Genomic DNA, 16,247 nt, shown 5'->3' on the forward strand with positions numbered 1-16,247 from the left:
GATGACCTGTGTGGTAGTGTCCATTTCCCCATCTTCCTGTCACTACCCAGGCGGCAGGCCCACGGACACCTGCCCAGATGGGCTTTAAACAAGGTAGACTGGGAAACTTTCACCTCCGTTGTCACCGTTGAATCTTCCCCTCATGGCAACATCAACGTGATGGTTGAGCAGCTGACTACAACAATCGTTTCTGTGGCAGAAAATACGATCCATCACTCCTTAGGGTGCCCCTGGTGAAAAGCAGTCCCTCGGTTGTCACCTAAAATTGCTGAAGCAATTAAGGAGCTTCGGCGAGCTCTACAGCGGCATAAGCAGCACTTTTACATGGGGCACCTCATTGCCTTTAAACGGCTCCGTGCGCACATTTGCCAGCTTATCAAACGACAGAAACCGGAGTGTTGGGTGGGAGAAATATATCTCGACCATCGGGTGCCGTATGTCACCTTCCCAAGTCTGGACAAAGATCAAACATGTTGTCAGGTACCAGACCCCAACAGGTGTCCCCGGTTTTAATGTGAATGGTGTGTTACCTACTGAAACAAACGCGATTGCCGAGCACTGTACTCGAGCCTTTGCGTCGGATGATTACCCACCAGCCTTCCTCTCTCAAACAGCGACTGGAAGGGAAAGTCCTCTCATTCACTGCACACTACAGTGAATCCTATAACGCCCCACTTAACAGTGTGGGAGCTCATCAGTACCCTTGCACATTGCCCCAACACAGCTTCTTGACCAGATCGGATCCGCAGTCAAATGATTAAACATCTCTCGTCTGACTACAAGCGACATCTCATCATCTTCAACTGGATCTGGTGCGATGGCGTCTTTCCATCTCGGTGGCAGGAGGGCACCATCATTCTGGTGCTCAAACCCGGTAAAAACCCGCTTGATGTGGATAGCTATCGGCCCATTAGCCTTACCAACATTCTTTGTAAGCTGCTGGAATGTATGGTGTGTTTGCAGTTGGGTTGGGTCATGGAGTCATGTGGCCTACTGGCTCCAGTGTCAGGGCGGCTTCTGCCAGGGTCGCTCTATCACTGATAATCTTGTGTCCCTCGAGTCTGCCATATGAACAGCCTTTTCCCGACGCCAACACCTGGTTGCCGTCTTTTTTGACTTACGTAAAGCATACAACACGACCTGGTGACATCATATCCTTGCCACATTGTATGAGTGAAACCACATTTTTCAAAATTTTAATGCAACTAGTTTAAAGTGTTTAAATTGCCATTCAATTAATGATACCTTTTTTATTCACACCACACTACTCTTTGTGTGAAAAACAGTTAAATTGCTTTCCCTACACACTATTTTTCATGTATCACATACACTTTTATTGTAATATAAAGATGATTTATAGATTATTATTGTAATTTACTTTCAGATAATGACTCATTCATCCTCCAACATACAAGAGGATCTCTGGAATAAGAGCTGTGGACGATTGAAGACTTTTCCATTTACTGGTCTGGCGCAGCGAAGTGCAATTCAGCTTCTGCGCATGGGAATTATGCACTAAACACAGGTCTTTAGAGAATACTAGAAATTGTTCACAGTGGCATTAATTGATTTGTATGAAATTCAATTGTTAAACACTTTCGGCATTCTTGTTCACTTTTCCAGTTTCAAAGAGAGAGAGAATCTGCTTGAGCGTATTAGTGTGGGAAGGACAATGAGAAAAAGCAGAACAACCGTTAAACCTGCAAATGAGGTTGACAGTAAGGAACTTCTCATGGAGTTAGAGAAAACAGCAAATACGTTTGCACATGAAACCGAAACAGTTAAAGACAGTTTCAAAGAATCGCAAGAAAGTAAAGGCAAACTTCCAAAGTCAAGAAAACGTGGTTGGCAGAAACAGATTTATGTTGGTAAAAATACAAACCTGCTACATATGAAGAGTATTAAAAGACAAAGTGCAGTTGGCTTTGTTAACATGACTAGACATAAGCAAAATAAACAAGTCTACAAAAGAAATATGAAATCAAGCAGTGATGCAGTGGGTACAAAAGATGGCTACAGTGAAATACCTGACTCTGAAGAGGAGGAATACATGGGAAAGATGCAGTTGAAAGGATTTGAAGCTGAACAGAACCTGCAAAGTACTGAAGAATGTTTTAGTGTTAGAGAGGAAGACTGTCAAGACTGTCCTGAATACAAGTCTTCAGCAGCGTTGTTCTACTCTAATAATGTATAGTATTGTTCACATATGGCATTGCATACACTAATTGTCAGTACATTATGTTCCATGGTTCTAAGTTATTCCAAATCAATTTATTTTTACTGTTCATATGCATTTTCAAGGCAGTATGTACGAGCAAATTTTTTGCTCCACTTTTTATTTATTTGTTTGTTTATTTTGTGTGTAATGGATACAGTAATGTTTCATGCTGATTTTGACTACTTCACTAGAATACCTCAGTTCATTTGATTTACTTTCATATATTGTTTCAATAACCATTTATTTTTATTTTGTATTATGCTTATAATGCCAAAAGTCATTGAAAAGTAACTCAAGGTAGAAGCAAAATGTCGTGTTCCAGTGTGATGCTGACCCAACAGTATTTGTTGGCAATCGTAACACAGTTAATCTTTTGATCACTGTAATTAGCCATTATCTAGAATTCAAGTATTCTTTGATAATTATTCGTGATGAATTAAAACTGTTTGGTTGATGGGACACAAACCTGACCACTGCCTTGTAGGGCAATGCACTGCCAATTAGTTACTTGAGCATGTCATATGGACCAACTCAAAACTTCAAGTTGTCGCTCGTTTTCTGTCTGTTTGACGAGTTTTTATTTCCCAATTTACTGGCATTTACAGTGTCACGAATATTTGTGACATTTATGCATAGGCTGTAGTTCCACTCAGGCATGCAGTGTAACTTGTTACAAATGTTCATTGCAGCATATACTGTACTAAAGAGAAAAAATACATTATCTCATTGTCATATTTCAGTGAATGAACTATAAAATTATAATCAGGTATCAGCTCATTTAGAGATGTTTTTGCAACCTGTGAGAGGGAGTTTATGTTTTTATAAACTTTTACATGAAGTACTTTAAATTCTCATATATTAAAACTGTTTAGAAGACTTGGACACAATTCTGCTACTCTGACTTGCAGGATTTAGAATCCCAATACTGTATATATTTTTAGCTCTGCTAGGAAGTTCCATTACGAAACATAAAATCCTAATAAGTTTCTCTACAGTTGACAGTTGTAATTCCTTTGTGAATTATGTTATATATCTAAATCTACTAAGAGAAAAGAGTTTTCTCAAAAAGATAGTTGCACTACTCAAAGTGAAGTGGACATACTGTATATAAATATGCAGAAAAGAATAAATACACGATAACAGAATTGTAGGACTGGAATGATACACTGTTACCTCAACACACTCAAAGCTATTAACGTTGACAAGTGCAGTTCTGTTTCAAAAGGGGGAGAGGGGTAGCACCAACAAAAAGTATGTGTATGTACTTTTATGTGGGCAGAAAAACTTTGATCAGAGAGTAAAAAACCGCTTCAGTTGACAGTAATTTCTTATTTATTGCTCAGCCAGTTTTGACGCCTAAACCCTGACCTTGAGGTGTCACCTAATAATTAAGAAACCACATATGTACGGCAGTCAGTTGAGCAAAACCATGCCTATACTAAACAAATGCATGGGAGTGTAGGACTAGCATCTGGAGCACCTACCTCAACAGCTGACAAGGAAGGTACTTGTTGGCTCTCTAGGCGGGTGCCCCGATTCCTCGTCCTACACTCCCATGCGTTTTTTTAACATAGAATCATTCTCAGTTTTTGGAAAGAACAAAGGGTGTTCAAAAAGTTTTGTACAGTCGTGTCTAATTTTTTTTTATTTTTTGCGGGAAGAGAATGAAATTTTTGTGAACGTACTTGGATCATTCAGCTATATATAGAGCCTAGTCAATGTAGCTTCCATCAGCTGTGACACATCTGGCCCAACGTTCTTTCCATGATATAAATGCACTATGATAAAATTCTGGGGATTGACTTTTACTTCATCGCTTGATACAGGAAATGAGGTATTTCTTACTACCAAATTTTTACCGGGCAGGTAGGCCTTCAGACGACCAAAGACGTAAAAATCAGATGGAGCCAAATCTGGATTGTGGGGAGGATGAGGAACAATTTTCCAACCCATTTTCCTGATTTTTCTCCTGCATCATAAGGGCTGTATGGGATTTGGCATTGTCATGGTGTAGTCTGATGAGCTGACCCTGAAGCGGTGGTCTGTGGGTCTTGACGGCACGTCACAGCTTGTCTAATCACAAACAGTAACGGTTCAGGTTAATTATCGAGCCAGTCTTGAAGAGGAACTCCATCACTGACCATTGTTGCAACCTGGGATCTACTTCACGGTCCATTATGGCTCACCCAAGTATGTTCACAAAAAAAAAATTCATTCTCCTCCTGCAAAAAAAAAAAAAAAAAAATTAGAGACGACTGTGCAAAACTTTTTGAACGCCCTTTGTATCATTCTCAGTTGATCAAATGTGTAGTGTGGACTGAAATTGAACCCGCTTCTCCAGTTGAATTATGTTTGCCTAACATTAGCGGTAAGAGATCAGGTCTCTACTACTTCGTTTATGCTACTACCATTCTCAGCAAGCACGTGTGCATTAGCTGTTACTGAATTCTTTGAGTACTCCTCTTTTTGTTGTGTTGTGCAGTTGTCCATTGTTTTCTTTTCTTATTGTATTGTAGAGTCGGCATAAGCTGATCCCTGACAGCTGCCAGTGGTGTTGCCAGTTATCAGCTGCAGAACACAAACGGCTGCAGCAAAAAACAATAGCTGTCTATAGAGCCCCAGCAACACTGAGGCAATGCCATAGAAACATTTACAACATTGCAATGTGTGATTTGTTGAGATGGTGCGCAAAGCAGCTGCGCCCAGCCCACTGCAACTGCCAGGGATCTTGTTACACCAATTCAAGTGTAGACTATTATGTGGGGTTCAAATATGACTCCCATGACACCAAAAAGGACCTGAAATCTCTATGACCATGTGTTCATTCTACTTCCCTAAATCACAGGCCACGCTGCCAGTCCTACAAGACAGAGGTGGGGCTTTTTCCCACACACCTCTCATCTCCTCACAACAGTATACATTCTCGTTTGTTAATTCTCCCAGTTGACTGCCACGTTAAAGTGTCCATACTATATAACTTTGTGATATCAAAACCATATAAAGGCAAACTGTGTAAGATAGTGCACACATGTGAAATCAAAATCTGCTGCTGGGTAACATTCAGTAACATATCTCTCCTTCCCTTGCCTGTTTGGATTCTCCCAGACATTGCTGGTCAGTCCCGTCCCACTCTTTAAGTGTCTAATCATCCATAAATATCAGGAGTAGGGATAACAAATGAGAGCTGAAGTTTTGAGTCGCTTGAGGATTTTTTGATGCTTATCCCATAAAGCAAGCCATATGAAACTCTTAGAAATGTAAACACACTTTCAACGTCATAATTCAATGGCACTGTGAAATTGTGAAAACAAACAGGCTGGGACTCTTTTTAGGAAAGACCTGTACTCAACACAGTGCTTGTAAATCATATTTATGGCAATGAAGAGGAAATTGTGGTCCTGAGAATAATGTCCCTGAGTATAAAGTTCAATGGCATATTTGTATATGGTATATTAGTTTCGAAAGCCGAAATACAATGGGCGTGATATCCAATTTTGAGAACCATGAAAGATTTCAAGGCAGCTGGGCATCAACTCTAACGTTCCGAATAAGTGTGCTAGGTTTTTGTATGTTGTTAGTAAAAGTGTATTTGGAAAAAATTATAGGTTATTGTTTATGCACTAGTTGACTATTTTTCCACATAATCGCCGTCCTGTTCACAGGGTGTCTACGATCTGGGAAAAACCCGGGAATTTTTCATTGTTTTAGTTTTCAGTTAAATTTTTGTGATTTTGACTGTTAAGAACAAATACTCTAACAAAAAACTTACTGTATCCCGCTTCTGCAGAATAATACTGCAGCAACAAAACATGAACGAGAGAAAAAAAACGAAAATAAAACTTAAGTCGCAAAGAAAATGCGCCATATACAGCAACAAAACACAGTGCTGATACAAGCGTCTGCCAACAGCAAAGTGTGTCAAAGGCTTTAGGAAGACTGTGCAGTGTTTCTTAACAACAAATTGCCTCCAATGAGCGTGACGTGACAGTTTTTTTTTTTTACTTTAGATTCGTTTTAATGTTTCACACGTACGAACATGCGGGCTTCCTGCGTCGTCATAGCTGCGCAAGTGCAGTGACGCCTGTTATCTGACACTCTCTGGCAACTGCTGAAACTAACCTATTTCTAATAGGTCACGGAAAAATATTGCGAATATTGCTTTGAAAAGTGTTACTTTCAAAGTAAATTCCCTTTTATGTAAGATAAACTATTTGAGAGAGTGTACGACGAATTTCTTAAATCACAGAGCGTTTGACTCTCATTTAAAAATCAACTCTTTGGGGACGACCATTTAGAAGAATTTAGAGCCCAGATCAGACATTTAATTTGTTATTAAAAATTTTACTGGCAAATTTATGTGATGTATGATGCGCAAAAAAGATCAACATTATACGTGGCAGCTTAGCTTCTCTTGCAGCTTATTAATCTTAGAGACCAATATTATATGTGATAGCTTTGCTTTTCTTGTAGCAACAATTGTACATTAATTTAAGCCATTAATTTTTCTTATTTGTGTGTTCGCGGTACTTAAGAGTGATCTTGCTATTGGCTGACTACATCACGTGTCAAATGCTGTCATCAGCTGGCGAGATCAGGTGACATGAGCTGTGACTGGCTTACAAAAGCGCATTGCATTCTCGATTTTAATGCTTCGGAAAGTAACATGCGGTGTTTGGTGGAATTCAAATTTATACCTTCGTAACACGAAAATATGCAGCTTATATGTTGCTGCACATCAAAGATCTTTCCAAAACGTGTTTTTTTTTTCCCTTCCCCCTGAGTTTCTCTTTCTAAAGTACCGGGAAATTGTACGCCAGTGTATAAAACCATAAACCATAAAAGGATTGATAAGTGCCGAGAAAAAGTATACTGTCACTTAACACAGAAAAAGTGTATTTTCAACCGGGAAATCCGAGAAAAATCTGGGAATTATCTTTCCTTGTCCATGTAGACAACCTGTGTTCAGTGCATGTGTTGATTCTTGGCACAAGCTGCTTTATGGCTCCTTGAAATCTCTCGTCTGCAATCTGGAGGGGCCAAGTTAGGAGGACATGTGGGGTGGTTCAAAACATCAGAGCCAAATGAGGCCAAGAGCACCTTGGTGGCTAAGGCTGTATGGGGACGGACGTTGTAGTGCAGCAAGCACACTCCTCCATCAGCATTCCTGTGCTTTTGTTTTGAATCCTTCATTGTTTTAGGGTCTTAAGATATCATTGTGCATTGATGGTCTCGCCCGGATGCAGAAATTCGACCAGAGTGATGCATTATCAGTCCCAAAACACAGATGCCATGATTTCTTTTTGCATGAAATTGTCACTTGGGAATTTTGTAGCAGATGGGGAATCGGTTTGGTACCACTTCACAATTGGTCTTACGTCTCACATGTAATGATCCACTCATTTTTAATCTGCAGTCACAATAGAGCTCAGAAAATCTTTGCCTTCCAGGTCAAGTTGCTCAAGAAACTTATGGGCACTATTGATCTGATTTTTCATGTCCTGCTCCATCAGCTGTATTGGGACCCATCTTGTGCAGTTTCTGGTATCCCGGTGTGTTTCTGTGTGTGTCTCGTATGAGAGAGTCATGGAAACATAGGATAAACTTCATGCACTGTCAATTGGCAGTCTTCACAAACAGTTTGCTCAATTTTTTTGCACCAAGTCATCAGTCAAAATGGAAGGTCTTCTCTCCGTTCGTCAGGTCTTCCCTCCTCTGTTAGTCATGAACATTTATTCTGTCGCCACTAAACTCCCTAGTACACAACTCAAACACACCTGTTCTGTTCATAGCACTTTCACTGTAAACATTTTAGATTCACGATGAAATTTGAGCTGCAGCTCTGTGTATTTTAGGTGCGAGTTTACAAATTAGGCGAATTAGTGGTGTTCCCCCCCTCCCCATAGGAAGAATGATTGTGTTTCATCATAGCTGAATATACAATGTTCTTAGAACAGTTATGACTTCATCCCATGGGAAAAAATAAGATGTCTGTTTCTGAGAACCTTCAAAACTGTGTTTGGTTGTTTTAAATAAACAGTTATTGCCATATAGACTTAGAGCAGACATTCCATCAAATCAACCAACATTTCTGTCACTCAAGAAGTCATGTTTCGATATGTGCAACTGCTGCACATGAATAGTCACAGTTGGGACTCAGTCACAGTTGGCTGATACACAGCTCAAGTCAGTAGATCCCAAGCGTGTTCATTCAGCTTAGTGTAGGCAAATAACTTGAATCATTCCATTCAGCTGATTCTTCTCTTCCAGAGGACGCTGTTCACTAGGTGCGCACATTGTTCTTGTGCATTGCCATCATGAAAGACAAACCTTTTGCTGAAGTGTCAACTACAGAACTGGACAATCTGTGAAGTGCATGGCAGGGGGTGCTTCCAGTTGTACCATGTGTAAGGGTTTTTCCTGTTCCATTCATGTATAGAGCTTGTAAAAAAAATGACTATGCTTTTTAATTAGTCTAATCTTGTCTTCACAGGCCCTAAGGGACTGATGTGTGGGAGGCTGTAGCATATTTCTAAATTTCTCACATAATAGTCATTCTTGAAATTTTGTAAGTGGGCTTCCACAAGATAGATAGCAACTATCTTAAAGTGCCGCCACTTCAGATTTTCAACATATCCTTGAAACTCTTCTGGCTATGAAACAAACTTATGAAAATTTATGCTGCTCTAATTCGTTTAGATTCAGTACTTAAAGTTAGTTCTATTTGGTATGGATCCAACATACTTGGTCAATATTTAGGATTGATTATGGAAGATTTTCGTTAGTTATCTCCTTTGCAGATTGATTGCACTTTTCCAGTATCCTACAAACAAACTGAAGTCTACCACCTCATTTATGTATAAATGAGCCTATGTGATCATTCCATTCCGTATCCTGATAAATTGTTACACCTAGACATTTGTATAAGTTTACTATTTCCAAATGTGACTTATCGTAGTTATAGGATATTACATTTTTATGTTATGTTGAGTGCACAAATGTAAAGGAAGTTGACAATCTTTTTTGCACTGCTTCAAAATTTTATGCGTACCTTGCATTGTTTGTGCAGCTTTTTTCACATAGTACTTAACTGTATGATCTGGAAAATGTTTGAGATTGCTGTTAATATTATCTGGTAGGTCATTAGTATACAACATCAACAACAAGGCTCCCAGTACACTTCCCTGGGGCACAACTGAAATCACTTCTACAGCTGTCAGTGACTCTCCATTGAAAATATCATGATGTGTCTTTGTACTAGACAAACGTAAATCATTCAAAGACTTCATTTGATACACAGTACGATTGTACTTCTGTTGATAATTGATGATTTTTGACTCTGTCCAAATGCTTTTCAGAGGTCAAGAATTACTGCGTCTATATAGCTGCCTTGGCCCATTGCTTTCAGGCTGTTGTGTGAGAAAAGTGCGAGTTGGATTTTGCATCATGATGATATAGAATCAGTCTAGTATGAGATATATCATTATGTTTCATCTCAGAATATATGCTAAGATTCTCCAACAGGTGGATGTCAAGGGTATATGATGGTCTATTTCCTGTACATTCTTTCAACTGCTGACAACATTTTTTGTTCAAGCGATCTATAGTCGTCATCATCATCATCATCATCAGTGTCCTACTATGTTAGCAGGTCCTTGATATCTCCATTCCCTGGGATCTGTTGCTCCCTTATTAATTTGACTATGTGCTGCCGTCCATTACATCATCCAGGATCTGAAATCTCTTCCTCCCTCAACTCATTTTCCTTTGCTTATGCGCCTCTAAAACTGTTTCAATATAATAGAGGGAAACATTCCACATGGGAAAAATATATCTAAAAACAAAGATGATGTGACTTACCGAACGAAAGCGCTGGCAGGTAGATAGACACACAAACACACACACAAAATTCAAGCTTTCGCAACAAACTGTTGCCTCATCAGGAAAGAGGGAAGGAGAGGGAAAGACGAAAGGATGTGGGTTTTAAGGGAGAGGGTAAGGAGTCATTCCAATCCCGGGAGCGGAAAGACTTACCTTATGGGGAAAAAAGGACAGGTATACACACACACACACACACACACACACACACACACACACACATATACAGACACAAGCAGACATATTTATTTATCTTTAAATATGTCTGCTTGTGTCTGTATATGTGTGGATGGATATGTGTGTGTGCGAATGTATACCTGTCCTTTTTTCCCCCTAAGGTAAGTCTTCCTGCTCCCGGGATTGGAATGACTCCTTACCCTCTCCCTTAAAACCCACATCCTTTTGTCTTTCCCTCTCCTTCCCTCTTTCCTGATGAGGCAACAGTTTGTTGCAAAAGCTTGAATTTTGTGTGTGTGTTTGTGTTTGTTTGTGTGTCTATCGACCTTCTAAAACTGTTTCTTTATACATACCTCCTTTCTTATTATATGTGCATTTCAGTTTACTTTTTATTACATTCAGTAATTGCCTTAGCTCTCCCACTTTTTTTTACCACCACCCTCATTTTTCACACTATCCATTCAGAGTATTATATCCTTACTTCACCATGGCTACATCTTTAAGAAGGTTCAGCCTTGCTCTATCTTCCTTCCTCAATGTCTGCAGTTCAGCATTGTACAGGAGCACACTCCATCCAAAACATTCTCTTACATCTTCTTAAATCTTTGTCGATATTGCTGCAGAAAATTCTCCTTTCCGTACAGAATATCTCTTTTTGCCATTGCTCACCTGGTTTCAATTTGTGTGCTGTGCTGACAGCTGCTTTCTATTCTGCTTCTTAGGCATTTAAAGTTTGCACATTTTCTACTGTTACTCCATTCAGCATTATCTTTACCCTTTTATTTCCTCCTAGTGCCATCCATTACTTTTACTTCATTTGTATATTACAGTTAAACAAGGAGCTAACTTGGTCACAAATTCTGTGTAGAACATGAGGACCTGTTCAGTTTTAGCGGTTTCATTTTTTTCTCAATACTGATGAGTCTAATAGCTTATTACTCGTCTTTGCATTGATAGAAAAATTTAACTTGGGCAATAGCCTTCTGTCTTCCTTTGTAAAGGAATATTTGAAAATGGCATACAGTACTTCTGCTTTTATTTTTGTGCCATTAATTTGGGTTCCTCTGTCATTCTCAAGTGTCCAAGTACTGCAACTCTCAAGTTATCCACAGTAATGATGAAAGCTGTCTTGACACTGTATATTCCAAAGGTAAAGCAATCGTCAGCTCAAAGGTTGGTTTAAACGCACAAAAAAAAGACTGTACCACTTCTTTCTTAAACCTGTTCACATGACTTTGTTATGGCTTATACCAATTCAATGACAATTTCCGGTGCAATAATCACTTCTCGCCTTGAAATGAGATGGTCTACTCTTGAAAGATCAATTGGCGTGTGTTGACAAATTGAACAGTGTAGACAAGATTAGACATGCTGATCTGATCTGATAAAGCATTAATAAACAGATGCTTGCGTGTACCGATTTTCTATTGTCAAAAGAATATTTAGCAAGAGATTTCAATTGCATATACTTAGGTTTTTCAAAAATTCATAGGAAAACATAATTTACAAATGGTTATTGCATCACTGTGTACTGAATTTCCACTGATGAATTGTGTAAAAGTAAAAACATTCCACAAAGAGCCCTTTTTAGTACTGGTGACAGTGTTAAAGGACTTTCAATTTATGTGCTATGAGTGGTTTAGTTTCAGGTTATTAGTGCGGCTACAGAAAACCTACACAATATATATCAACTGGGGCATTTTCATGAAAGCAAAGCAGTGAATTTATAAAAATTGCGTAAAAACTTACAAATTTCAGGTTTATTAGACCTCATTTTATCATTAATAGAACAGACAACCACTTGAAGCTAAATATCTGGTGTTGTTATAGAGAAAGTTGAGATGTCTGCTTACTTACTGACTTTCATTCTTCAGGCCTACTACAGATGACAGAAACTTGATTACTGTTTCAGCAATTATAAAGATAAAATTAAGAGTGTCAGCTAGGCAAAACATTTTAGCTGTCATTCCTTCTACACTCTATATGTGAATGGAATGGGAAGCAATTGTAATATGTTGTACAGTGCAGAGCATCATCCGTCATGCCACCCAGTGGTTGCTGAAGTGTGGACGATTTCTCTTTCTCCCTCCTTTGACTCTGAATTGGCAGCTTTAATATTTGTACTGAGACTCATGTTCATTCAAAAGAAGAAAGCTTTCTTTTCAGGAGAAACACTCAAATTGTTGGGAATACACTCATTTGTAAATAATATACTCAGCTTCAGCTTAATGATGTCTACTCTTGCATGAATCAATGCCAGTTGCATTGCAGAACCCATAATTGCTTGGTCTCTAGAATAGTTGTATAATGTTACATGTTTCAAATTTCATGTAAGGCATTTGTTTGTTTTTTGGTTTTTTAGATGATGCCTCATCCAGCATCGGATATAGCAAAGGTGTTACAAAGCAAGAAGAACATAAAAACAAAGAAGAATTTCCAATTCAAATTTAACAATTTCAGACGGCAAAACGGGAGTGTTGGAACTATTTTAAGCACAGAAGGAAAGGTGCTCACATGTTTTACCCGAAATGTTGAAGACAATTGGTGTGGGGTAATCAGACCGTGTTCAGTTAGGCTATCTCGTTTGTCTGAAAGAGAGTTAATGAGTGGTGGTCACTTAGTGATACCGTCAGATACTCATAAGGCAGGAAGTATTTCTGCAAGTGCACCCAGATATAGACAAACAAAAATGAAAAAAAGCAGGTGTGATACATCTGTGAAACCAGCAGTCAGAGTTCCAAATGAAGTCGATAAAACAGAGCTTCATCTAGAGTTAGAGAAAGCTGCCTCTACTTTTGCTTCTGAAGTAAAACGAGATAGTTATATTCCATTTGAGGCGGAGTTTGAGAATACAGAAAGTTTGGTTGTCTCAGAAAAAGATGAAGCTAGTAAAGTAGCTTCCATTAGTAAAAATGGTGATAAAAAAGGACACATGAATTCTTCCAAAGGTGATTCAAATGTGTTGACAAGCAATGTGGTCCAAAAAAATAGGGAAAAGACACACACTGGCAGGATTAATAGAAATGTCAGTGACTCACAGCATGCACATATGAGCACTGCCGACTCTGAGGCGGAAGAAGAAGATTGGCTGGGGTGGAACTCTAGGGTCACTCCACTAAATACAATTCCGGGAGGAGAGATAGTTTCTGTAAAAGAAAATGACCATGTGGAAGAACTAATAAACTGGAACATGAAGGTGGAAAGTGACAGTGATATGGACGTTGAAGAAGTGTTTCTTCTTACTGATTTGGTGGAGATAAAGAAAAAATATGTCAGTACTGAAAGTCTTTCCAGTGATAGTGAAGACGAGTGGCCGGGGTGGCCAGAATACAAGCCTCCCTGCACATTATATTACATTTTTAAAGTATAATTCATGTTCACAAGCAGAGTGTGACCTTCCATTGTAAGCTAATTTTAATGATGATCTTTTTAAATATATATATATATAAACACAAAAGTACAGGTTTTGTATGCAGTTATAAGAAAGATAATCCTTAAATATAATGATTTGTCTGTTTACTGAAAGAAAATGTAATCTCAGTTTAGCATGTTCATTTATGAGTTAGTTTTTTATTTGCATACTCATGTACATAAATCCATCATCATGTTATTACAATAATAAAAAGTAGTGTGAACCTCTTGCTGTGTATTTTATTGAGACATTAAAAATAAATGAGCTGGAGGAGCATTTGTTTAACTATGTGGCCAAAAGACTGTAGATCTGTAATTTGATATGCATAATGCCATTAAGCATGTCTGAGTATAAAAGTGCAAGAAAAATGTTTGACCTTTGTTAATATGTTTTCTGTCAAAATAATTCAACAGGCAGATTTTAGTGACTATGAATGTAAAAAGGTTAACTGAGAGAGCAATGAACTCTTTAAGGATTGTTGTAAAACCAATAATCGGACGTGCAGCAGAGAACAGTTTGCACTCCAGATCAGAATGATTCCAACTATGCATTCATTTGATCAACGGAGAAGTTTAGGTAATTTCACAGGGTAATAACTCGCACTGTGCAGTCAGCATGGTAATGCACTTTGGTCATTCCATGTCAGATCGCCTAATTTCGGAACATTTTTTTGCTTCACACTCACTGATTTCGACAAACTTTTATGTGAATATTCGCATATGTTCCTGATGCACATTGGTAAAATTTAACATTCATCAAAGCAATACTGGCCAAGATACAGTCCCTTATTTGACTCCATGTGTGACTTTGCACAGAGCAAGTGTAAATTTCTGACAACTTTGAGCTGTTATATCTCGGGCAATATTTTGGAAAGACCAAGGCTTTAACCACCTAAAATGGTGTATTTGATTATCCAATGTAACCAAACCGTGTTCGATAATTTGAATTAGATTTGGGTGTGAAAATTGTGGCGTGAAAAAATGTAGCCTCGTAGAGCAAACGCACACTAACTATGAAACTTAATATGTATAGTTAAATAGTTACAGAATGTGGATTAAAAAATTTCATACACCTACTCTTTTCCGATAATCTGCAAATACATTAAACAGCTGACAGTTTTTGTGAGAAGGTGAAAATATTGTATATTCAACACTTCTTTTATAAATACAGTTTTCAGTTAGAGCTTCAAAACCAGTCTCATTTGAAACATGTTTTAAGCCCTGCAAAAACAGTGAAAGTTTCCGGCATGGGCTAACAGTGCTGCATAAATTGAGGCAAACTTTTTGGAAAAATAGCTCTGTGAATAAACTTTTAACTTTGGCTTCTTATATCTCTCTGATTAAAGGTATGATAAACGTAAAACTTTAGGCACAACAACTTAGTTACATAAGGTTTTCCAACACAAAATATCATTCACATACTGCTTTCTAAATTTTTATGGAATCACTTCAAATGTGATTTTCATAAAATTTGCAAAAGTAAATACATTCAATTTGCTTTTAGAAAATGTTTTCCGTAGTTGATTTCAGACTAATCAGAGTTGAAAATAGCATGTTTTAAAGAATTCAGAAAAACATGTTTGATTATCCAGTGTGCACTAATATTACCTGAAAATGACGGACATCTTTGAGAGAATGTACCACGACAGCAGCTATACTGTAGCAACCTGTTGTTCATGTTTGTTGAATGTTTTTATTTTTAAATTGACAAGTCATGTTTCACTATATTGCGTTAATCCATAGTGACATTGTTACTGTCTGTTGAAGAATAGGAACTGGCAACACCACGCCATAGGGGTCACCCCCAATAGCTGTGTAATAGCAGCAGGGTGTATACAACCCGGGAGATTCGGGAAAACCCAGGAATTTTTCCATCCAGGAGAAAACCCGGGAAAAACTCGAACTTTTTGGAATTCGGGGAATTTTTTTGTTTTAGTTTTCAGTTAAATTTTTGTAATTTTCACTGGTAAGAAACAATACTCTAACAAAGGATATTACTGTATCCCTCTACTGCAGCAATAAAACATGAATGAGAGAGAGAAAAAATGAAAATAAAACTTAAGTTGCAAAGGAAATGCGCCATATACAACAACAAAACACAGTGCTGATAAAAGCGTCTGCCAACAGCAAAATGTCAAAGGCTTTAGGAAGACTGTGCAATGCTTCATAACAACAAATTGCCTCCAATGAGCGTGACGTCGCAACTGTTTACATTAGGTTCGTTCAAGCAGTTGAGGGGGAAAAAACCTTGTTTCATAGAGCGCCTAGTATCCCAGCGCATGTTGGTCTATCGATTATTCATACGATTTTGAAACGCATACCTGTTGGTTTTTGAACATATTCTAAGTTTATTTCTGAATGAATCATAAGTTAGAACAAGGAAGGAGACGAAACGGAGACATCGCACAAATTATGGAAGAATATGACTATTCCAAATTTATATAAAACTACTACTTTTCTATCTCATACTTGAGAAGCTGGAGTTTATGAATGAAATGTGCAACTATTTCCAAACATAAAGCCTTTTGCTTGTAGTAGGCCTAATCGGCATTTGATATTGGTACTT

At 38.2% G+C, this 16,247-nt stretch overlaps 1 protein-coding gene across 1 annotated transcript in view; it reads left to right on the plus strand.

Annotated features, from left to right (window-relative positions):
* LOC126252005 (uncharacterized) overlaps positions 1-13,911 on the plus strand; it is a 38,247-nt gene extending 24,336 nt beyond the window's left edge. Inside the window, exons 2-4 of the mRNA XM_049952789.1 lie at positions 1,385-1,525; positions 1,624-2,188; positions 12,633-13,911. Of these exons, the coding sequence (XP_049808746.1) occupies positions 1,673-2,188; positions 12,633-13,640 (1,524 nt within the window). The 5' untranslated portion in view covers positions 1,385-1,525; positions 1,624-1,672 and the 3' untranslated portion in view covers positions 13,641-13,911. The remainder of the gene's footprint in view (positions 1-1,384; positions 1,526-1,623; positions 2,189-12,632) is intronic.
* Positions 13,912-16,247: the final 2,336 nt, after the last annotated feature.

The sequence above is a fragment of the Schistocerca nitens genome, chromosome 4 (assembly GCF_023898315.1).
Source record: "Schistocerca nitens isolate TAMUIC-IGC-003100 chromosome 4, iqSchNite1.1, whole genome shotgun sequence".
Taxonomy (NCBI): Eukaryota; Metazoa; Arthropoda; class Insecta; order Orthoptera; family Acrididae; genus Schistocerca; species Schistocerca nitens.